We start from the raw sequence: 25634 nt of genomic DNA, 5'->3' as shown, positions 1-25634 counted from the left end.
AAAGACTTTCTCATAAAAAGCCATTTCTGCTTCGGGCAGAATGCACACAATGATCTAAATGTCAGAGAGATACTTAATCTCCTCCACTATCCCACCTTCACTCCACACTGTCGAGTGGAAGAGAAGAGAGAGAGGGAATATACAGGAGGAGGAGAACTGATGGCTGATGGGTGTTCAGAGAAGGGCACTAGAGTCACTCTAATTGGATAATATAGCACTTTCAGGACTATGTAAATCCAAGCAATGTCCCAATAGCTTCCTCTAATGGAACTCATGTAGGAACAATATGTGCAGTGCAGAAGAGAACATATTGTTTTGTTTTTTTCCTTTCAATTTCCTTATTTACATTGGGCAGATTTTTTTTTTTTTCAAAGCAACTTTGCAAACATTGCATTCAAAGCATACATTTCAACAGTGTATGCATTCTTTGGGAATCCAATCCATGTATTTTCTATTGCTAGCACCATGCTCTACTGTTTGTGCTACAGGGAACACTGAAACTTTATCTTGACTATTTAAAAATATGCAGTGTATATGCATAATTTAGTAACTCATTATGTTCTGTTTTGCAAATTATGGCTGGGGACATCTTTACAGTATGATTTGAAGGCATCATGTAACATCCCAGCCTACAGGGGACTTTATTCATTCGTGATGTAACAGTAGCTTGGAGGAAACCTCTTGTGTCTGTGAGATACCTATTGACACTGCCTTGAAAAATAAATTACATTTCCAGTAAGCTTGACCTTTTTCAGGCTAAAGTAAGATGACAATATGTGAAATATAACCCAAGTACAATACCGTGGCCAATTTTATAATGTTTAATCTAATGTATTGAAATTCAAGTGAGTCATGTTTAAAATCACTTACATAAACCTTAATCTTTTAGCTCAAAAGAAAAACATGATTACTTTAGACTTTTATATATGGTTGACAGACAGTTAACATTTAACCAGTTAAGTTATGCTATGCTGTTATGTTTTGTTATAATGTTATGGCTATCTCTCACTCGATTCAAATATGAACTGCATAGCTGTATGTTTTAGCAACTTGTGATGAAAGTAAATGTGCTATTGAAAATATCAGGTGAGTGGGAAGGAGCTAGAGAGTATAAGATTTATACAGAAGAAGAGAAGTAGCAAGAGAAAGAGTAGCAATAAAACGGTGGGAGGAAGTGTTAAGACATTCTGACTAATAACAAGTTTGTGTGAATTCAGAGAGAAAATAAAGGCAATATACAGGTCCTTCTCAAAAAATTAGCATATTGTGATAAAGTTCATTATTTTCTGTAATGTACTGATAAACATTAGACTTTCATATATTTTAGATTCATTACAACACAACTGAAGTAGTTCAAGCCTTTTATTGTTTTAATATTGATGATTTTGGCATACAGCTCATGAAAACTCAAAAAATTAGCATATTTCATCCGACCAATAAAAGAAAAGTGTTTTTAATACAAAAAAAGTCAACCTTCAAATAATTATGTTCAGTTATGCACTCAATACTTGGTCGGGAATCCTTTTGCAGAAATGACTGCTTCAATGTGGCGTGGCATGGAGGCAATCAGCCTGTGGCACTGCTGAGGTGTTATGGAGGCCCAGGATGCTTCGATAGCGGCCTTAAGCTCATCCAGAGTGTTGGGTCTTGCGTCTCTCAACTTTCTCTTCACAATATCCCACAGATTCTCTATGGGGTTCAGGTCAGGAGAGTTGGCAGGCCAGTTGAGCACAGTAATACCATGGTCAGTAAACCATTTACCAGTGGTTTTGGCACTGTGAGCAGGTGCCAGGTCGTGCTGAAAAATGAAATCTTCATCTCCATAAAGCTTTTCAGCAGATGGAAGCATGAAGTGCTCCAAAATCTCCTGATAGCTAGCTGCATTGACCCTGCCCTTGATAAAACACAGTGGACCAACACCAGCATCACTGACTGTGGGTACTTGACACTGGACTTCAGGCATTTTGGCATTTTCCTCTCCCCAGTCTTCCTCCAGACTCTGGCACCTTGATTTCCGAATGACATGCAAAATTTGCTTTCATCCGAAAAAAGTACTTTGGACCACTGAGCAACAGTCCAGTGCTGCTTCTCTGTAGCCCAGGTCAGGCGCTTCTGCCGCTGTTTCTGGTTCAAAAGTGGCTTGACCTGGGGAATGCGGCACCTGTAGCCCATTTCCTGCACACGCCTGTACACGGCGGCTCTGGATGTTTCTACTCCAGACTCAGTCCACTGCTTCCGCAGGTCCCCCAAGGTCTGGAATCGGTCCTTCTCCACAATCTTCCTCAGGGTCAACCTCTTCTCGTTGTGCTGCGTTTTCTGCCACACTTTTTCCTTCCCACAGACTTCCCACTGAGGTGCCTTGATACAGCACTCTGGGAACAGCCTATTCGTTCAGAAATTTCTTTGTGTCTTACCCTCTTGCTTGAGGGTGTCAATGATGGCCTTCTGGACAGCAGTCAGGTCGGCAGTCTTACCCATGATTGCGGTTTTGAGTAATGAACCAGGCTGGGAGTTTTTAAAAGCCTCAGGAATCTTTTGCAGGTGTTTAGAGTTAATTAGTTGATTCAGATGATTAGGTTAATAGCTCGTTTAGAGAACCTTTTCATGATATGCTAATTTTTTGAGATAGGAATTTTGGGTTTTCATGAGCTGTATGCCAAAATCATCAATATTAAAACAATAAAAGGCTTGAACTACTTCAGTTGTGTTGTAATGAATCTAAAATATATGAAAGTCTAATGTTTATCAGTACATTACAGAAAATAATGAACTTTATCACAATATGCAAATTTTTTGAGAAGGACCTGTATATATAAAAAAAGTATAGAATGTAGTTTGCTAAAATGGTCATTTTATATTTTGTAGTCCATTGTGTGCAGTATGAAATCAACAGTCTGTTTTTACTCAAACCCAAATATATTCTGGCATTAGAATGATGGCCATACTGCTTCACAAAAGCAAAGTTATGACTCAGAGCACTACAAAAGTCTTGAAAATCATTTCCCGCAACAGGTTTGAAAAAGCTGTCTGATTCATTCAAAGATAGAAATGGTCATTTCTGAATTTAGGGTCGACTCTTTATCACATGGGTAACTAGTATTAGAAAAGCTAGAAGCCTATCATTACTGAAGCAGTCAATTTATTTTCCCTTAGAGATGCACTTTGACCACACTCAAAAGAACCTGTTCAGGCAATCAAAAATGACTTCATCCGAAATCTTTTGAAAGCACGTCTTTCTGATCTTTGAAGATGCATTTTTTTTTATTTTTCGAAGCACAGCCATCTACATTTCCAGAAAATGCTTTTAAACAAACAGGCTTGCATAGACTACTTAGCTGTTAAATTAATCAGGTAAATTCAGCCAAAACATCTTAATGTTCAAAGAAAAAAGTACTACAAATTTTATATATAGCCCGAATTCCCATTTTTTAAATCTGAGTAAGACTAATGTGCAGGTAACAAGCAGGGTCTATTGTTTTGTGAAACATGTTGATGTTTATCAAGGGTAATTCACAAGATGTGCTCACAATCTTGGACCGTACAAGCAACAAACTGCTTAGAATTTTTGAAAAAGAATGTCAGCAAACTGATATTGAAATATTATTGTCAAAGCATCTGAGGAGAAATATGCAGTGGGCCGAGCATGTTTACACGTCCCAAAAGGTAATGAACATATTGAGGAAAAAGGTACTATATAAAAGAGCTGAAAATTGAGACATAAAAAAGTAATCTACAAAATATTATTTCAAAATAGCACGGTAGAGACCACCTCAGACATCATAATGGCACATATGAAAGCCGTACGAGTGAGTTCCTCACAGCGTGACTTTGCAGGGGCGAATATATAGGACGTACTGTATGGGCAATAATGAGCTGTTACCAAGTCTGTGTTCAAAGGTTTTTGATGGACCTGCTTTGATGGACCTGAGTTGCATAAGGCTGAAAACATGCTGGTTAGGAGGGATTTTAGTGTAATGGATGTTTTAATTTAACCATAATGACATGCAAGACCATCACCTGCTGTAGCTTGAGTGTGTGTGTGATCCGCATGTTCTGTCAAGTGCTACTGTAGATTGCAATTGTTTTAAATGTCATTAAAGTGACGAGTTTCTGTGGTAAATGTGTTACGTGTGACAGAGTTCAGAGTGCCGTGAATTCTGTTCTTCTTGCTCAGCCTCATTTCAGCCACAAGTCAACAAATATTTCACACCTATAATAACCAAAATCTTTGAGGTATGCTGGGGCAAAGCAAGCAACAAATATTCACATTTACCTGGCACACGGTAGCCTAAAATATCATTCTCGACAAGACAAGATGTGTGTTACCTGTGTATTAATACATGTTTGTTTATATGCCCATGGGCTGAACTTTCAGCAAATGGTGCACAGGAAAGAGTGAGACGTTTATGAAATATATATAGAGGGAAAGGTTAGGACTGAATTTGAGATGTGATGGAAATATATCTTACATGAGTAAGTTTCACAGATATTGCTAACAGAGGTATAATGCAGATATGTAAAACTCACTCCATCCTTAATTCAATGCAGTTCTTATGATTACCGAAAGAAAAAGCTGTTGTCATGGATAAAATAACTAACATCATGTGTCAAAAGCTGGTCTTTCCTTGTCACTGGACTAGTTTTGATTGCCTTGGCTGGCATTTGCGTGTCTTCTGACAGTGGGCGATTGCTGTAGCGATGAAACATCTCACTGGGTTTGAGTGATATTTAAATTACCACTGTGTTTGCTATGCAAATAGCCTGTATCGGCTTATCTGTGATTGATCTGCTAGTTGGAGTGATTGAGAAAGTGATGAATATTAACCAAATCTCCCGAAAGGACGCAGAGAAGGCAACACACTGTCTACAGTCTCTAGAACACGGGGCTGGAGCACAGTTTCTGAGCTGGAAAGACAGAGAATGATGCAGTAATCACAAACCCTCAATGATGGACTAGCGTGACTACCATTATTAGTCTGTCTGTCCTCAGAGACTTGCACACCCTGAATGGCTGTGACAGAGCCTCGTTACAATGAGCTGAGCAATGTAAAGCGTCAGCTGTTCTTGCTTCTAATTGCTAGTGAGCAGAAAAGCAGGAAATGTGATGGGATGTGTCTCAGAATCCCTTTTAACATGAATTTCAGTGATCACATCATAATCAGACAGCACTTGACTACAGTGGCTCTCAACATTTTTGACAATATGAACAATATGAGAACCACTGTTTTAGTCTATATCTTTTACCTTTTGAGTCATCTGAATGCAAGCTAAAAGTTAACAAAATAAATAGAAAAACGCATTACAAATACATTATAGTCTCTCTTTCTGTAAAAGTGGAACAAAAATACTCATGACGCAGCATGCACTTCAAATTTATGGTTTATCAAATCCTGTTCTGAATGTGAATGCTCTTCACACTTATACTGCCTACCAATAGAATGTATCATGGTTTAGAGTTTCATGAACAATTTGCTCTGCCTACCGAATCTGCCTAATATAATATAATATAATTAGTGGTGGGCCGTTATCGGCGTTAACGTGCTGCGTTAACGTGAGACTCTTATCAGGCGATAAAAAAAATATTGCCGTTAATCTATTCTCAAAGTTGGGTTGGGAGCTGGGTCTATACTATGCAAGATATGATGACTTTCACCTTGATATTTTAGCGCAGATGTATACCAAGCCGAATTACACTGTAGGGGGCGAGAACGAGTCTTCGAACCTGTGTGTATGCCTACTGTGAAATTACCACATCAAACATGACGTGCTAACATGGATGCAGCTATGAAGCCGCTGGGTTTGCTTCAGGGAAATTTTATTTTTAAGAAGCTTCCCAATGGAAACCTCGACAAGACTAAGGTTGTTTGCACCTTGTGCAATGCGGAATTAGTTTACTGTAGGAGTTCTTCCAGTCTTAAGTACCACCTAAACGCAAAGCATCCCTTAGCTAATGCGGAAGATGCCGGACCAAGCACTGATGTAGCGCAGGGGAAGAGTCGTCGTCAAACTACTATGTTTGAGTGCAACCGAGGCAAGTCTGTCAGCAAATCAGCCAAGCTAACTAATCTCCTCGCTCAGTGGATTGCCACCAGCTGCCGTGGTGGACGATGATGGGCTCCAGGCGGCCACAGGTGACCCATCTTACAAACTACCTGCGAGGCGAACTATCATGAGGAGAATACATGACCAGCACGCCGCAAAGAAAGCCGCAAAAGATGAGGTAATTTACATAGGAAGAGGAGATCTAGTTTGTCACCAAAAATGTGAACAAGCTGGTCTGCCTGAGTGACTGGTGGAAGGAGAAATAGAGCTTGGACTGATTGACACAAAGCTACTGACTGTAAACAGTTCATCACGACCTCTTATGTAGGCCTACAGTTCAAAATTCATGTTTAACTGAATAAACAGTTAGTAAACACAAGTACATCTTATTGAACATGATTTATTTTCATCACCAATTATCATAGTAGAACAGCTTTCTCAAGCAGTTTGTGATGCATTTTGGAAACAGGAGATGAGCCCCTGGTCTAATGCGCCACCTGGCTTGAGAAACCCATTCTCAAAGACTTACTTTTAGTCATTATTTGGGTAGCACACGTATTCTGAATGCCTTCGGCAGAATTCAAATGAGCCATTTTAATCTAGATTAATCTAGATTAATTCCAATATTACAGTGAGATTAATCTAGATTAAAAAAATAATCTATGCCCACCACTAAATATAATATAATATAATATGTAAAGTGTTTAAAAACGTACAATTAAATATTTGTAAAGGTTATAGGTTAAGCTAGCCAACAGAATGGCTAACAATAAACTAGCCTAGCTTGCCGAACTGTTACTGTAGCTTGCAAAACATAAGCTAACTAAAAAATAATAATAATGATAATAATGAGCAAGTGTATAATTACAAAATCTATAGCTTAGGTTATATGTAACCATTAAAAAAACAAAAACAAAACAAAATAAAACAAAACAGCAACAACACAAAACAACAACAACAAAACATAAATGGCCATAATAACAGTTCAGACGGTGCACATCATAAAGTGATTTTAAATTATTTGTAATCAGGCACTGAATAAATTATCCATTAAAGTTTCTCTCAGGCAATGGAGTCTGTTTGTGGTCTTATTTGTTTGCCAATTGTTCATGACAACAGCTGTGACATAAAGTAATGTCTTTTGGGAATTTTCTTTAAAAAGAAAATCCTTTTGATATGTCCTCCCCAGGCTTCCAGTTTCAATAGGCAATGAGTCATCACAGAAAACTTCATTTTCCAAATTAAAAAAAAAAAGTCTGATCACACTAGTAGAGAGACTAAGGCAAGATATAAATGCAATTCACTTCAAGAATATACTATCCGGATACAAAACATACATTAACGCGAGGTATAAAAGGGGCCAGAGGTGCTTACTTCCTGGAGCTGCAGGCCTTGCTGAGGCCTAAGGCTGGGTTTAGGGGCCAGGCTGGAAGAGTTGAGGTTGTAGTTTTTCTGGCTACGGCTCTCTTTCAAGTGTGCCTGGAGCTTTTCCCTCCTTCTCCTGTGGGGGGCAGCATCATTAGTTAAGAATCCAAAATACCATGGGCTATGAGGATATTTATTTACATAAACACACAAGCAGACTCATTCACATGCAAACATATCACCCATCATCGGTAAGAATGCGTTCTGACAGTTAAGATAGTTATTTTCCTGGGAGATAAAATAATTACTGCTGCACTTAAATGTCACTACATCATTGTTTGATTTTTCTTCTGTCAGTTCGCTCACTCATTGTATCATGTGTTATATTTAAATTGCTGGGCTGTTCCACACACTCCCCTTCTTGCTTCAGGAGCTCTGACTTGCAGTCAGTTGCTCATGCTGATGCTTATCTCAACTCATGGGTGAAATATGGATATATACTCAACCACATGGATCAGATCCATCAAAATTTCAGTTTAATGTGACTACTTTCCTACAGAATGTAGAAGTTTAAGACAGCATTTTAAAGTATCATAGATGCTCTCCCGAGGCTATAGGCTGGAGTTTTAATTATTCTGCTTTCTAAGATACTTAAATTTGGCCAAATAATAAGGCAGCAACACATGCATCCATTGCAGCAGTGGTTGTCCACAATAATATCTGAAGGTCTCCTATTGTCACGGGCTGATGAGGCACAACTGCAGGCAGACGACGGTGATACAAACAAAAGGTATTTTAATCAGAATATCAAAAGGTAGACAATAAATCAAGCTTACATAGACGAGAACGGACGAATACACAGGGAGAACTGAAGACTTATAAAGGATGGACCAAACATAGGAGACTAATGAGATAATTGCAAACACAGGTGAACTGAATGACTAATTAAACTGAATGGGGAAAACTAGGTCACAGGGGAAAACAGAAAACCAGACATGTAACAGTTCGCCCCCTCCTGGCAAGGCGTGACCCCACGCCGTCATATAATAACTGAGGAGGGAGGGTGGGGGCTCTGGAGGAGGATGTGGAGCAGGAGGGTGGCAGAAAAAAAACTAAAAAAACAACAAGAGAGAGTCCAAAAAAGAAGTCCATGGGGGAGTGGAGGGTGGGAGGAGCCAAGGGGAAGCCAGGAGCAGGAGGAGTCCGATGAAAATCCAGAGACCAGCCAGGAAGAGGCCCCAGGGCGGAGTCGAGGGAGGGAGGAGCCAGGGTGGAGAAGGCCTTGACGACACCCTGGGGACGACTGACGGAGATGGAGCCGATGGAAGGGGAGCCCAGGATGGAACCGAGCAGATGGAGAGCCAGGGTGACATTAAGGATCCGGAGGGCCAAGGCGGAGTCCGAGGCTCAGGCGACTGAGGTGAAGGCGGGGAACCGGAATGCCGCGGCGGAGCCGGAGGATGAAGGTGACGCTGACGGGAAGGAGGAGCCTGACAGCGCCGAAGGGGAGGAGTGACTAGGTGTAGCCGCAGGAATGGAGCCCCAAGGCGGCGGATGGTCGACGACTGACCAAGGCGGAGCCGGAGGGACGAGGGAGCCCGGTGGAGCAGGTGGGAGGACGGGCCCCGGTGGAGGTGATGGAGCTATGAGCCAAGGTGGAGCCGATGGTTCGGAGGGCCGAGATGGAGTCCGGGGTTCGGAGGCTGGAGGTGGAGACAGGGAATCCTCACACCTTGGCAGAGCTGGCAGGTGAAAGTCCCGAGGCGATGGCTCAGGGCGCCCAGCTGGCGCAGACTGAGGGTGAGCTGAGGGGCTGACAGGCACCAGCGGGACTAGGGTAGAGGAACTGACTGGCTTGAGAGGAGGCGGGAGAGGGAGGCTGGGAGGGAACACAAGAGGATTCGAGCTGGACGGAACCAGCGGAGGCACAGGAGAGTCAGGGCTGGACGGAACCAGCGGAGGCACAGGAGATTCAGGGCTGGACGGAACCAGCGGAGGCACAGGAGATTCAGGGCTGGACGGAACCAGCAGAGACACAGGAGATACAGGGCTGGGTAATGCCTCCCCAAACCAGTCAATAAGATCCCACATGAAGATGTCCTTAAGTTCTTCGGAATAATTGCCAGTGGCCAGTTGCAGCTCACCCTCATCTTGGGCGGGGCTTCCCTCCAAGCCCTCGATCTCCACTAGGATTCCCTCGGGGACGGACGATGTTGCCGGCTCACGCACTTGGTCAGACCACTCCTGGGGCTCAGGCTCCGGGGTGACGATAGGCTCGATCACGGGTCTCGGATCTGGCTCACGTGTCACGGCAGGCACAGGCTCTCCATCTGGAGTGGGCGCCGGCGAAATCTCCGTGCAGTAGGAGAAAGGCTGGCTGGTCACTGGTTTGGGAGTGAGGCTGGAGAAGTCCTCATCAGCGGGGCAGACGGAGAAGAATAGTCCATTGTTCTCCAGCACCCACTCCACACATGCGGCAAAGTTGTTCCGAGGACCGCTCCCGGGGAGGCGTGCCTTAGACCGCTCGCTAAGGCTGGCGATGTAAAATACACAAAGCGAGCGGTCAGGATAGTGCGTTAGGCACGCCAATTCCACAAAATCCCTGGTGTAATCTTCTAGGGAGCGGTCCCTCTGCTCCAGGCATAGCAGGGCAATGTCGGGATTATCCATGGGAAAGGGGGAGGAAAAAATAGGGGAACAAAAAATGCCGCAAAAAAAACTGTATTGGTCCGTTCTTCTGTCACGGGCTGATGAGGCACAACTGCAGGCAGACGACGGTGATACAAACAAAAGGTATTTTAATCAGAATATCAAAAGGTAGACAATAAATCAAGCTTACATAGACGAGAACGGACGAATACACAGGGAGAACTGAAGACTTATAAAGGATGGACCAAACATAGGAGACTAATGAGATAATTGCAAACACAGGTGAACTGAATGACTAATTAAACTGAATGGGGAAAACTAGGTCACAGGGGAAAACAGAAAACCAGACATGTAACACCTATAGCTCTAGTTTTGTTTTTAAAACTTATTTTAATTTTTAGGCTCTCATTTAAAAAAGTAATAATAAAAAAGCGATAATAAATATAGTAAATAAAATATAGTTCTTCAGGGTTCCCACAATTTATTTACCTACTAATATATTTTTCAGTAGTAAAATGTCTAGAAACCACACTTTTAAAATGAGATGTCCTTGTATATTCAAGATGGAGAGTGAAAAAAATGTTTGTAAATACATAAATGAAATTTAAGTACGATACATAAGATAAAAATAAGTAGGCAGTGTGGCAGCTCACTAGAACAAAACTATTGTGTCTTTTAACAAATGCATTTTTAAATACACACAATAAGCAACTCTGAGGAGTTAAAAAAGATAAAAACAGTCATCTTGAGCCTATTATGACTGTGAATATATTTGTCTCAATTAAATACTTGAAATGAGCATGTAAAAGCTGAACAGTGAAAGCACCAGCAGCAGTGCATTCGATGCATGGGCCAAAAATTTTCTAATTCATTCATGTTGGAAAGGTGGCCAGTAGAGCTGATGGTGCTTTTATGAGAAATTAATTACGTCCCCACCTCCAGTCATTATGTTTTTGGGTTTCCATAGCAGTCACTCTTTCCTCTAGCTTGTTATACTGTACCCTTCTTTCAAATGATATGCTCTGGGGAACAGCTCAAGCTTTGATTAATTCTGAGGTCCACTTACTTGTTCCGACAGTAGAGAGCCATGCAGAGGGTGCCTAGAAAGCTGATCCCCATGGCAATACATGTGATAGACATCACTTGTCTTTTGTACACCTCCTTGCTCTCTGTTGGGATGAAACAAAGGAGGAGGAAAAAACAAAACTTGAGCAAAACATTTGCTGCTATACAAAAACAATTTTGTAGCACATATGAAAATGCATCTACAGAGAAACAATGACAATGAATGCAGCACATCACTAAATATTTGTTGCTGTAATATAGAGGTGGCCTGGAATAAGAGAATGAAACATGGCTGGCTGCACTAGTGGGGGCCTGATTTTCCAAAATGCTAGTTTGCAATGTGACAAAACCCCCTATGTAACTGTCAGGGAGCCGTGAAACTGAATTGCTGAAAAGAAGCGAGTAATAGATGTTGTTATTTATTTATTTATTTTGTGGGGATGGATGGCACAGGACAAGTGTTTAAACCTAAATGGACACTATTAAGTGTGAAAAATAGCAGCTGCCATTTCTCATATGAAAGAGTAAATCACGCTTGTCTTCACAACTGTTAATAGGCAATCAATCAGATTATACTCAGACACAACACACTCTACAAGAGCTGCCACTAACTTCACACTGAACACACTGGAGTATAATGAATGTGTCAGCTACATGACTTGAGTCTGACTAGTAATAAAGCAATCGTGAGCTTTACAAGGTCAGACTCAAAACAGTGTTAACCTTGCTGGTGAAATTACCATGGTAAAGTCATCATGGCTATCCAAAGTAATATCATACTCACTTGAGTGCATTTTAGTAACCTCCCCCAGGCAGTTATTTTATATGGAAGTAACAGGCATACAGCGTTGAAAGGGTAAGGACCAAAATCTCCAAAATTACAAGTCAGATTGTGTTTCAATAATGTTGTATTATTATAAATCAGGAATAAAATCGGACAAAAAAGTGAAAAAAAAAAATCAAGGTTAGTGTAAACTTATAAACTAATACAGTATATAATTGCTATTATATTATAGTAATATTTTGAATTAATGTATAATGTTTTTAGTTTTAATTGCAGTTTTACTTTAAGTTTTAGTGATTTTGTCACATGCTTTTCTCCTTTTTATTATTTTATTTACTATTTCTCGTTTTATGCTGTACCGATCATATTGAGCTTACTCATTCATATTTCCATGGGTGTTCCTTCTCCTCCCCCTTATAGTTTCAAGGTAATATATAATAGATTATCCAATGGATCATCATGGTTCATATAAGTCCACTAACTTGCAGAAAAGATCAATAAATGAAAGTGCAAAACCTTGTGAAACTAATCAAGCATTGCTCAGTTTAATTATTTATTCATCGTCATGCTTCACAAATTGACTTATTATTCCCATGCCATTATATGTCCACCATCACATAATTAAAGTGACTGGAAACCCTGGGATACAAAAAGCATAAAAAAGGGAGGAGGAGAGATAAGAGGAGTTGGGATGTATTAGCCCATCCTCTCTCCTACACATTACCTCATCCTCTTCCACATATCATTGATCCTCTCAAAGAGAAGAGAGTGATGGGCAGGAGAAGTGAGGTGTTATATTAATTTATCCATTCTTTCATTCAGGCCCACTAGTAATGGTCATACTTTTACACATATCATCACTGCTCTTGAAATATCCAAGTCTAACATGTCTCTGTAAAGTACAAGGAACCAAAAAAATCTACATCAGATTGAAAACTCTGTTGTGCAGAAAACACAATGTTTGCTTTTGCATTTATGCAGTACATTTACACAATTAGTTTTATAAATCCAAATCCAGCTAGAGCCACTTTTGTTTGACAAGTATTATGATGATGATGATGATTATTATTATTATTATTATTATGCCCATTGTTGTCGAGTTGAGTGTTGTCGGTCAGCTTCAGATTAATTTTTTTTTTCCACATTCTAGAAAAATACAATTCCCCTTCAGGAACTTGAGCTGCGTCTGAAAACGCTTAGGGAACGCCTTCAGCGTTACCGCGCTCTGAATCATCTGTACAATCAGTCCAATGGAAGGGCGAGGCGTCACGGGCGGGTGACGTCACGACCAGGAAGCTTTAAAAGCACATGCGGCGGAGCCGGCTTCAGCTTTCTGTCATTCAGCAAGCGCTCTGTGTGTCTGTCAGTCTGATACTTGTTTTGTGAGTCCTATTTAGTGTTGTTTGTCAAAAATAAAAACCTCTCAAAGCACTATGTCTAAGGCCACATGCAAGTCAAAACATAAGGGTGATCTCGGATCACGTTTCAAGCTGTGTGTTCCTCCCTGCTCTCGCTACATCACGAGTGGGGATGCACACACTTTGTGCGTGGTCTGCCTGGGTGCGAGGCATGCGGAGTCGGCTCTTGAGGGATCTCCTCGCACAATCGTCCACCCTCGCCCGGAGCTGTGGAAGCTGTGGGTGTGGCCACTGAGGGGGCACAGCTAATAGCTTCCGGTCTCTCAACTGAAGTTGTCGAGACCATCCTCCAATCCAGAGCTCCCTCTACGAGGAAACTGTATGCCCTGAAGTGGACACTCTTCACTTCATGGTGCGGAGACCGCCAGTTAACTGCCCGATTGGTACAGTGCTGGAGTTCCTGCAGGCCCGTTTCTCCGCAGGGTTAACCCACTTCACCATTCAAGTTTACGTGGCGGCTATTGCGGCCTACCACGCTCCTGTCGGTGGTCAGTCAGTGGGTAGACACCCCCTCGTTACACATTTCCTCTGCGGTGCGCTGAGACTAAGGCCACCGGTACGTTCACGTGTCCCCACGTGGGACCTGGCTGTGGTACTAGAGGCTCTTTGCAAGGCTCCCTTCGAGCCCATCGAGGAGATATCTGACAGACTCCTCACTATTAAGACTGCCTTCCTTCTGGCTATTTCCTCTCTAAAGAGAGTTGGTGATCTTCAGGCCCTTTCAGTGGCCCCTGCCTATCTTGACTTTGCGCCTGGCATGGCCAAAGTCTTTCTCTACCCTCGAGCGGGGTATGTACCTAAAGTTCCCTCTGTTACACCACAGCCCATTGTACTTCAGGCCTTCTGTCCTCCTCCCTTCAGGGAGCCAGACCAGCAGAAGCTTAATTGTATGTGTCCAGTGCGAGCACTGGGCACGTACATCCACAGAGCTGCCCTGTGGAGAAAGGCAGATCAACTGCTAGTTTGATATGGTCCTCCTAAGAGGGGTCTTCCTGCTACAAAGCAGACCCTCAGTAGGTGGATAGTGGATGCGATTAACACTGCCTATGAGTCCTCTCAGCTCCCCTCGCCGATGGGAGTCAGAGCTCACTCAACCCGAGGTGTGGCGGCCTTCAAGGCCTTCCTAGCAGGTGTGTCTATGCAGGACATCTGCAACGCTGCTGGGTGGTCCACGCCCCTCACTTTCGTGAGGTTCTATGACCTCGACATGCGAACTGCTCCGGGCTGTTCTGTTCTCTCGTCCTAGTACACACTGGGCAGGGACTTGTCAGTCTGGCGGCGTGGGTATCTCGTTCCCTAAGCATTTTCGGACACAGCTCGAGTTCCTGAAGGGGAACGTCTTAGGTTACGCATGTAACCATGGTCCCCCGAAGGGAACGAGATGCTGCGTCTCGAGGCCACACCTCCGGCATCCCTGCCAGCGCTTGCTTCATTCCTAGAAGCTGAAGCCGGCTCCGCCGCATGTGCTTTTAAAGCTTCCTGGTCGTGACGTCACCCACGCGTGATGCCTCACCCTTCCATTGGACTGATTGTACAGATGATTCAGAGCGTGGTCACGCTGAAGGCGTTCCCTAAGTGTTTTTGGACGCAGCGCCTCGTTCGCTTCGGGGAACCATGGTTACATGCGTAACCTGAGACATTTTTGTAAAAGCAAATCAATGACCTCAGGTATCTAATTAGGGCTATTCCACTTATAATTGGGGAGCAACAGGTAATTTATCTCAATTACATGGTAACTCGTGCAGGGCTATGAGAAAATAATCGTATACTTGCCTGCCATTGATTAAGGTGCCCACAGACAGAAAATGTAACCAAGACTACAAAAACTGCATCCTACTAATGACTCCCACTGCACTCGGGATACTTCAGTGCTCAGCACATCATTTTGCTTGAGACATTTTCTCAGGATTCATAATATGTGTGTGTGTGTGTGTGTGTGTGTATATATATATATATATATATATATATATATATATATATATATATACGCAAACACAAGCATTCATTAAAATTAATTGTTCATTCATCAAGGATGTGTTAATCTGTGTTAAAAAATGACAGTATATTTTAGCATTTACAATGTTAAAAAAACACTTAAAATAAATGTTGGTCTTTAGAATTTTCAATTCATCAAAGCATCTTGCAGTTATCAAGCAGTTTTACTCTTTTCAACACTGTGACGAGTCGGCTGCCTCCCCCCTTTCTATCATCACCACCCCGTCCCGTATTCGCCGCCCTTCACCAGGCTCCCGACGGGAGTGGGTGTGTGAGAGAGGAGGGGCGCTGAAACAGCCAGGGCTGGCGGCGTGTGATGAGGCGCGCCTGATGTGAATAGAGCCTCATCACTGCCGCCGTTAAATGCCGAGCGCGCCTCTCCTCGGGAGACTGGTCTCTTCCCCGTGCATGCACGCTGGTGTCCTCGTGGGTCCAGGAAGGGTGCGTCGAGGAGGACTGCCGCACCCGTTAGGCGGCTGACGGGCCAGGATGCCGGGCCGCCGAATCCCCCAGAAGCGCCGGGAACCCAGGAGATGGACGAAGCCGCGCAAGAGACGCCGCCGCCACTCGCTCCCGGCCCCGAGAGGGGAGCGCGTGCGGCCACCGGACTCCGCCCCTTCCCTGGACCCTTCCCTGACGAACACTACCCTCCTTCACTAGCCCCGCGGCACAACGAGGACACCAGATTCCCCGTTTATTTGGACACTTTTCCCCCTTTGGACACTTTTGTACATTTTATTGTTTAATAAAAACCTCTCCGAGGCTTGACGCCACACCCACTGTGTCTGTCATTGGCTCCTCCCGCCACAACACTGATAATAATAAGAAATGTTTGAACACCACAGATGATAGAATGATTTCTGAAGGACAATGTGATACTGAAAACTGGAATAATAAATGCTGAAAATTCAGCTTTGCATAACAGACATAAAATAATTAAAATTAAAATCTATTAAATAGAAAAGTTATTTTAAATTATAATATAGCGCAATATTATGTCTTTGATCAAATCAATGCAGTATTGTTAAGCATAAAACCATTAAAACTTTTAATGGTATTTTAAAGAGACACTCCTAAATAAATAGTCACTATATGAGTCTTTTTTTCAAACAATACAGATTTTGCTCCATTTCCCTGATACTTTTGTGTAGACATTTCTTTTTTGACATGTGATACGCACCACTGAGTGACAGCAATGCAGAGGAATCTGTTTGCTGGATTTCTATTTATCTTTACACATCAGTACATAGAGCTCGTCTTTTTTGGGGGAGGGGGATTCTGACCTGTCAGTTCTGAAAGTAAACAGAAGCATGGTATTTTTCAGAAGTCACACTGGTGAAGTAATCAAGTTTACGTCTAAGTGTGACCTGAGTGTGTACTGCATGCCTAATAAACTTGACTGAACTCTCACTGCATTGAGACACCTGACATTTCAGTGGTGCTGCAAGTATCTCAAAGACACAGGTTTTGACCCTTTCATGTAAACACACAACTTCAACACTTATAGTCAACCTGGAATAAGTGTGTTTCATTTAAGATTTTTATAACCTTCAAAGAGAATACAGGGAATTTACCCTGATTTTTAACCACAAAACCACACCGCTGTAGGGATTTACTATAAAAAAAGACCCGGGGAGAATATTGGGGTCATATTGGTGCAAAACCTTGTGTATTATTTACGAAACACCCACAATTCAGCATAGAATGTAAATCTGCAAATGTAAATTAACCAATTATTATTTTCAGAGCAAACATTCATCCTTTCTAAGCAAATTAGGCTTCTTATAAAATGCGCACTATTTGCCTGGCATAATTAATATTGCACTATAAACTTTTCCCTATTTTTTATTTAGAAGAGACATTTGTGTACATTTTCTTGTGATGATGGCAGCGATAATTAAAAAACATTATGGAGAAGATCTCTATTACCGGCATAAATTCAGAAACGAGCATCTCGATTGCATTTAGCAATGTACTATAACAATGAGGCCCACTGAAACGGCATCTACCATTTTTTCATCTTGTCCATGTTTTTATATCTTGAATACTAAAAGAAAAAAGTTAATTTTACTGATTTAAATTCATTACCGAAATAACATTACTTAGATAGCTAACATCATATGCCACAGCTTAAGTTGAAGTTAAAATTCTTAGAAACTTTTATTCATTAATTTCTTTCATTCAAACTTTCATTCTGGCAAATATTGTCCACAAAATACTTTTTTTTTTTTTTCTAAAACTATAGGCAGGGCAAGTAAAAATCAGAACCACCTTAATGCTGAGCCATGTAGTGTATTCATAAACTCAGGTTCTGACCTCTTCTGACCTCTCACTACAAAACATTTGCCTTTTTTATACTTATACTTCTGTCATCTCCTATGTTCCCTATGCTCACTAAAGGAAAAGCCAAGCTCAGTATGTGGTCTTAAAAGGCCTGCAGGAATCCTTCTACTCTCTTTCATCAATGTAGTCCACTCTTTGTAATTGCCGTTAAGAGGAAGTGACACTGACTTGTAGTGCATACATGGCAAATATCAAACCATCACGCAGAAAATAAATGCTTAAACGAAGACTTAAACAAGCTGTCACGCTCATAGCTGTGTGAGATAAAGCAAGGCATGAAAGCACATCTCAGCCTTCATAATCTTTTTTTGCATATGGCAGAATCAAAACACTTAGGCCCTGTCTCAAATCACACTCTTCATGTGGTCTCACAGTCCATGACGTCCACAAGGCTGTAGGGTGCCCCATTTGATGTTCAATAATTCAGAATTTGATAGATAAACAGACAGTTAGACAGAGAGACAGACAGATAGATGGTGGCTAGATGTGTGTTGAGCTCATTGAAACTATCAGTTCAGTCATTAACTTGATGAAATCAGGTGCTCTGACCGCTCTCAGCTTGTTTACGATTATGCTGACAGAAGTGAGTGCATCTTTCTTGTCAAGTTTGGCTGGACAAAGAGAAAAAAGGAAAAAACAATTGAAATCCAGATATCAAAGTGAGCGAAGAGCCAGCTCCTCTTATTCAGGAACCTTCTGGAAGAGGAGCGCTACAGGCTTCAGCAATGGAAGTTGAAAACTTCCTCGTCCATCAATCTACAGCTCTGGGAAGCTCTATAATCAAAATACTGATTTCTTTTTCGAAGGCACAAGATGATGTTACATTAAAATTGTATGAAATGTCACTTAATATTGGGGTAATTAATAATCTGGAGTAATTAAATTCGATTATTTGATGCAAACAGTAAATTGTGTATTTGTGCAAAAAAAAAAAAAATCATTATTGCATTATTGCATACGCCTACATATGCAATGTCAAATGCACAACACATTTTATTAACAGTAAAAATGTTACAGATACTGAGACTGTTACCTTTGAAACTGTGCCAACAATATGAATTCACCCTCACTGTCTCCTGTCACTGTCCTCTGGACATTTCAATGCCGTTTCCAAGGAGACCAAAGAGCATTGGAATTCTGCAGTGGAATGCAGGCGAGTGATTGGAGCAGAGGGAAGAGTAGCTTGAGAGCAAATGAAAGGCAGTGAGCCGATACCTATGATCTCAACCGTGTGCATTTATAATTTGCTCTCTGTCACTAATCTCTGACCACAAACTGCACAGGGTTGTTATTTGATACAAAACTAGTATAAGTACATATCACTGCACCACAACGCTGATGGTAAATAGCAGAATAACTTCTAGTCCTGTCAAATGTGAATGAAACAACCTTATGCTTCAGATATTACATCACTACAAATGTGAATGCATTCATGATGACTCTGGGGGTATCTTCATAAGAGCTGTTTGTTGTGAAGAGTCAAGAAGGGAAAACAACATTTTAGCCCACATACAGTGCACAGTCAAAAGAAATAACAGGAACATTCACATTCAAACACATGCAATGAAAAGAAAAGCATGGCTGCACAAAGCAGATACACAGCTGTCTCGGCACATATAAAGTCTGTAAGCATGATTCATCGCTCTGCCAATAAGAAAATGCTTTATTTCTTACCCATGAACTCAATGCCCAAGTGATCCACTGCTCCAGCAAAGATAGAAGAGGGCAGTGTTGAAGGAGGAGGCAGGGAGGAAAGAGAGGAGAGAGAAAAAGATGTTAGAGATTCTCATTGTGTGCATTCTATTCTCACTGCATGCATAGATATTGTGGGCTGCTATTTATGTAAGAGAGTACTGTGATAGCTATTTGTGTGTACAACTTGTTCAGAAAACTCATGTTTTATGTAAAGTAAAACCATGGCTGAAATATTGAGCGAGTTTTCCTTCATCATTTGCAGATAAAACAATACTATATATCGCTTTCATCTGTAATTGTGGATCAATGTCTGCAGTTCATTCAAAAATATGACATTTGTGAAGGATTTCTGTGCTTTGGATCAGAATGCAGACCAGCAGGTACAGCAATGCTGCAGAATTAAATCATTTTATTTATTAATGTATATTTTGTTATACATAACACACACACACACACACATTATTAGCAGTAGTATTTATTACTCTTATTCTTAGGTTTATTTTTCTTGTTAAATACATAAGAAAAATAAACCTAAGAATAAGAGTAATAAATACTACTGCTAATAATATATAGCATGAATAAATAAATAAAATACAAATAATTTCTTAATATCTTACAATATTGCTTCAGGCAAAGCCTAATTTTTAAGAATATTTAGATATATTTTCTGTAAAACAATGCATACACTAACACATCGAACAGAATACATCTTCATTCTGCCAAAGAATTCCCAGGAGCCAAGGAAATGGAAGCTGTGCTCCTTCGGGTATGCTCTGTCGCAGATTTAAGAGTGCATGACATTTATTTTTGCCTCTCTTTAATGCAGAGGAGTTAACAGTATGAAGTCAGAATACAAGACTGTATCTCCTGAGGATCTGCGAATGTGTTGACAGCAGTAGGATAAGAACCGAAGCTCTTACACAAAGACAAATATAGATACCATTTCTGCGTTCTTTGGTCAGACTCTTAAGATTTTACTCCATTTCTTATTTATGAGAACGTATCTTTCTTCTTCTTCCCCAGCATGCCGTCAAATTGGACTAATTTGACTCAGGGAGTTTGGACGATTGTAAAAGGCTCTATAAAAGATGTTGCTTCAAGTGTAAAGATTTAAAACCTCCCACCTGAAACAGAAGTGACAGGAAAATGATGGCATAGTTAAATTTGGAAGGGAATGGTAGTTGCAGTAAAGACGTATGTGTGCTGGGTGTCCTTGGGAGTCTGTGTTTGGAAATGCCAACAAACTCATTAAATTTCCCTCAGAATCTCCTCAAAAACTGTCAGCATCCACAACAGAAATAAGCATAACCTGTAGGCGTGCAACTCTATAACATAACACTGTGAGCGGTCCACAGTGAGATGCTCTTCCATCCATAACAAACAGAGGGCTTTTTTGCATCATTGGCACTGTGCCGACGATTCTGACCTATCCAGGAAAAGGGAGGGAGCAATATGGCTGGAGTGTATAGAAGTGCCTGTGCCTTGATGTCATAATGTGAGCAAAGACAGACTGTGAGGCAGGTGCAGACTGTGGGGTTTCAAGCCCATTTACTTCCCCTATTCAAACGCACACATGCAGACGGAGCCAAAAATAAGATCTTCTACCTGTCTGGAGCTGCTTGTTTAAAGCTACGAGCCTTTGGGGAGGTTTTCTCCTTCTAAACTGCCCTCAAAACAACCAAGGACTCAAACACCCTAATTGCACACCTTCTGTTACTGGCTACTCAGAATAAATGCCCAGCCACTTGACATGTTTTACCATAAGTGGCTCATATATTACAGTGCCCAATCGCTGATTTTACATGCTGCTCAGTATCTCAGATGGGATCAGTTGTGTCCCTGAGACAGGAAGGAAGACGGACAAGGCTACAGATGCTTCTCTTGTTGTCCTTGAGAAAAAAACTCATATTAAACTGCCTCAACCACAGGTTCAGTGGAAATGTGGCTCAAATTGTGCTTACTGTCCCCTGACGTCGACCTGGGACGAGGGCTAGCGATGAAACATAAATCTACTGAATGAGACTGTCTCAGGTATTTATCTGTCCTACCGTGGAGGAAGTTTAAACACTCTTTCTGGAACTCGGCAGTATCTGTCTCACTATCAAGGAGAAGTGGGGAGATTGTACTCGCTTTTTCTAAATGTAATTGCACCCTATAGCCTTGTAATGCCTTGTAAATCCTGAGGCTTAGTGCTATGCAACATAAGAATAAATACCGCCAGACTAATGCTGAGAATTATGACACTGTTTTTTGTTTTTGGCTGCCAACCATTGTAGTTGATAGCAGGTTTGTTTGCTTTGCCCTAACAGAGAGAAAACCAGTCTTAAACAATTTTTTTTCCTGAAGCATTCAAAATCTGCATGCAACTTTTACATTCACTCCTAGGTCACTTTTGACCCAAACTTAGCAAACATCCAATTTAATAACTTACTAAAGCAATATTGTGTTTGTTAATTTCTCACCAACATGTAGATATGCAAAGAGTTTTTAATGTCAATGGTGCATTAATCACCATTTTATTCATGATAAAATGATTAAATTATAAAATGATTCATGAACTACTGAATCATTTCACTGAATCATCAAAAAAAACAACAACTATGATGCAAGAAAAGCATGTTCTCGTAGTATGAACTCCATTGAGTTCGTGGCCTGTAAACTTTGAATTGTAAAGAAACCAATCAGAACCTATAGGTGGATCCATCTTATGTATTCTAAGAGCTATAGAGAACTAAAAATAAATACATCTAGTAAAGTCCAATTTTAGATAGCGAGAACATGACCTCCAATATTAAGGTCTGAAAGAGCTGATAAGGGGTTTGGTTGAAGGGTCGCGACATTGCCAATCACAAGATGGTATCGCTTTATCTCGCGGAGGACACCTTTCAAGATCTTCGCTTTGCAATGGAGAACTTGACATCTCATCAAAAAATAAAATCAGCCTTGGAGTTGGGGGATGGGACAAGGGTGACTTGGCACCATCCTCCTCACTTTCTCTTTTCAAGCAGATATGTGTCCTTCTGAGTTCTTGAACCATGTCCTTGACTGTGTCCTTCTAAGCATCTCCAGTCACATAAACACACAACCTCACTGAGTCTAAATCAACTACTTTAGGAAGGCATTTCATTTCTTCCCTTTCATTTTTCTTTTATTTTGTCAGCAGACAGACACACCTCCACTGACATGTCCCTGTCAGAAATAAGATGGATTCCATTTTTCCTGTGGAATCCATTTTGCCAGTCCCAGACAAATGCTATACGCCATCACTTTCAGACCTTAAAGATGTAACTTGAATATGACAATGAATAAATAATTTACTTCAAATACTCTGTGGTGTTCAATAGTGTTTCCTTAGCTACTGCACTGATCATCCCCTGATTTTTTTTTTTTTGGACTGTCAGCAAAGATAGGTTCTTGAGTTGGCTTGAAGGTTCTTTGAACAGCATTTTGGTTTCTTGGTTTTTTTAAAGATTCAATACATAGAAAATAAACATTTGAAAGTGTAAATAGTTCAAAAGCATCACACAGGAAGCAATCGTTGACTGCATTGTAGTGGCTTGATGTGGTCTATACTGGAAGTGTCAAAGCTGCACATTATCTTAATTCAGACCAATCAGATTTCAATTACAATATTTGAAAATAATTTATATAAGACAAATAATTAGTATATATTATAATTTAGTAATGCTACAACTGCATATACACATAGTTAAAAACAAAATACAATTACAGTAAAAAAAAAAAAGAACAGTGACTTCAGTCAGAAGATAATACATGTGACCCTGGACCTCAAAACCAGTCTTTTTTTAAATTGAGATTTATACCTCATCTGAAAGCTGAATAAATAAACTAATTCCATTGATGCATGGTTTGTCAGGATCAGACAATATTTGGCCGAGATACAACTGTTTAAAAATCTGGAATCTGAGGGAAAAAAAAAAAAAAAATCCAAATATTGAGATCAAATATTTGAGATCAAATGAGATTTGCCTTGGTGAGAATAAGAGACTTCTTTAAAAAAACAAACATGATGCAGACAACCAGGGAAAAAATGAAGTGGTCAGCCAAAAAGAGACACTACAGACAACACAACTGATTATAATAGGAGTGATTTAGTTTTATCACGTTTTGATGCAGCACTTGCATCCAGTGCAGACACGCTGTCAGCCTGTAAAATGCTTTTTTTTGTTTCCAATTGTAACCTTTAATTTTAAGCGGACAGCTGCTCAGTCTACTCAAACCTGAGAGTTTGATTTGAAATCTAACATAAAAGAAAATTTACTGCTCTCGCACAGAAGTTCCTACAATATAGCAGAATTCCAGATATAGACTTTAACATCTGAGTGGGCTGTTGTTGCTTTCATTATCTTCAGTATCACCTGTTCAACACAAATGCTCGCTGGCTCATTAAAAGTTTCTGCATCTGTGCTCAAAGAAAATGGGACTAGATAAAGTTGTTGAGCAGATGTTAAATACTGGCCATGCTGGTCTGAGCATATCAAACAACCCTCTCACCTGACAGGGGTCATGAATGAATCTTTCAGCTTAAGCTAACATGTCTACACCAGCCTGTATCACACAACAAAGATACTGAAAATATAAAGGCAACAATTTTTTTCTCCACTCTTTTCTAAACTCTTTTCAGATAACGACAATGCAATTTTAGACATTCACACGCAGTAAAAGTACAATGAGAAGAATAAAAGATGCAAAGCACAAAGAAACGATTGAATGAGATCATAGGATAAGAACGGAAGATCTTCCTGTGGGTAAAATACAAAGCAGGAAAGCAGGAAGGAGAACAGCGAATTTCACTGAATTTCCTCTGATGTTCTGTTAGAAGTGTTCTGCTTTTCTCCACTGTCATTCTCTGGTGATGTGATGCCGAATGGAAGGTTTCCTCAGCCAGATGGCAGCTCCCTGAACTCCAACTAGAAGGTCCTGTAATGCACATTCTGCTCAGTGTGATGGGTGAATTAGACAGCTGATTAGATCTATGGGTTCTTTAAACTTCATCGCTGAACTTATTTTGACATTTCCAGTGGAATACACTAATCATTTTGTCTTCAATAATGATAATAATAACGATAATGTCATAATATTACCATGAATTAAGTATTACAATTTAAAACCAGTGAAAACTGAACTCGAAATTCTTCATGGATTTTCTCTGATGAAAAATGACGTAAGAAATTTAAATGTTTATAACAGAATGCTTAAAAATGTTACAATTTAAAAAAAAACTAAATAAAAATAAATATTTAAATATTACAAATTTATAAAAGTTTGCAGTTTGTACACTACCATTTTTAAAAGAAATGAACACTTCTATTCAGCAAGGATGCATTAAATTGACCAAATATGCCAATAAAGACATTTATTGTATGATATTATAAAAGATGATATTTCAAATAAATGCACTTTCAATTCATCAAAAATCCTAACATAAAAGTGTTATGGTTTCCAAAAAACATTAGATGGCACAACTGATTTCAACATTCATAATAATAATAATAATAATAATAAATATTTCTTGAGCACCAAATCAGCATATCAGAATTATTTATGAAGGACACTGAAGACTGGAGTAATAACTGCTGAAAATCCAGCTTTGCCAGCACATAAATAATTAAATTTTTGAAGTATATTAAAACACAATATATTAAAACAAAGAAAAAATATATAATTTAAAAATAGCTGTTTTAATTTATAATATATCACAATTTTACTCTTTTTATTGTATTTTAATCAAATAAATGCAGTCTTGGTGAGCATAAAAGACTTGAGAGCGATGTTTACAAAATGTTATCATTCAGTGAGTCAAGATAGTGAAAAGTGAGCTTCAAAAACAGCTGAAGCAGCTCTCTGTCTAGGTTAACTCCCAGTGCAACATAAGCCATGAATTATAGCTCTGAATCTATAAAACACAAAACAACCATTTCTAGGATTTGACTTAAGTATAATTTATGCAGTGGTTGTGTCAGAATATAATCTCATCTTTGAGCAATACAAGTCAATGAGACTTAATGAGACCCCACTGAGTGACTGTTCATTGCTAGCTCAATGTTAACGCTTTACCTAGCTGCAGAACCTTTAAAACAAAACTAAACACATTTCTGCACTCCTGATCCGAAAAGAAAGATGTAAATGAACCCACGAGAGACCATAAACTCTCTACCCATAGAGAGCCTGAGGCTACAAACGACCAGCTGAACCCCATTTACTTACACCAACAGCATTAGAGTCAATGGCTGGATGAGTTTTGGATGCATACGTGC

At 40.3% G+C, this 25634-nt stretch overlaps 1 protein-coding gene across 1 annotated transcript in view; it reads right to left on the bottom strand.

Moving 5' to 3' along the window:
- The window catches only part of nrg3a (neuregulin 3a), a gene marked incomplete at both ends in the record, with an annotated part of 316362 nt that overhangs the window by 15407 nt on the left and 275321 nt on the right, over positions 1–25634 (bottom strand). The window contains 3 exons of the mRNA XM_079440134.1: positions 7417–7543; positions 11123–11225; positions 19336–19362. Coding sequence (XP_079296260.1) covers positions 7417–7543; positions 11123–11225; positions 19336–19362 — 257 coding nt within the window. The remainder of the gene's footprint in view (positions 1–7416; positions 7544–11122; positions 11226–19335; positions 19363–25634) is intronic.

The sequence above is a fragment of the Barbus barbus genome (assembly GCF_936440315.1).
Source record: "Barbus barbus genome assembly, chromosome: 18".
NCBI classification, from domain to species: domain Eukaryota; kingdom Metazoa; phylum Chordata; class Actinopteri; order Cypriniformes; family Cyprinidae; genus Barbus; species Barbus barbus.
The sequence above is the reverse complement of the archived record's forward strand: the minus strand, read 5'-3'. Positions and strand labels throughout refer to the sequence as shown.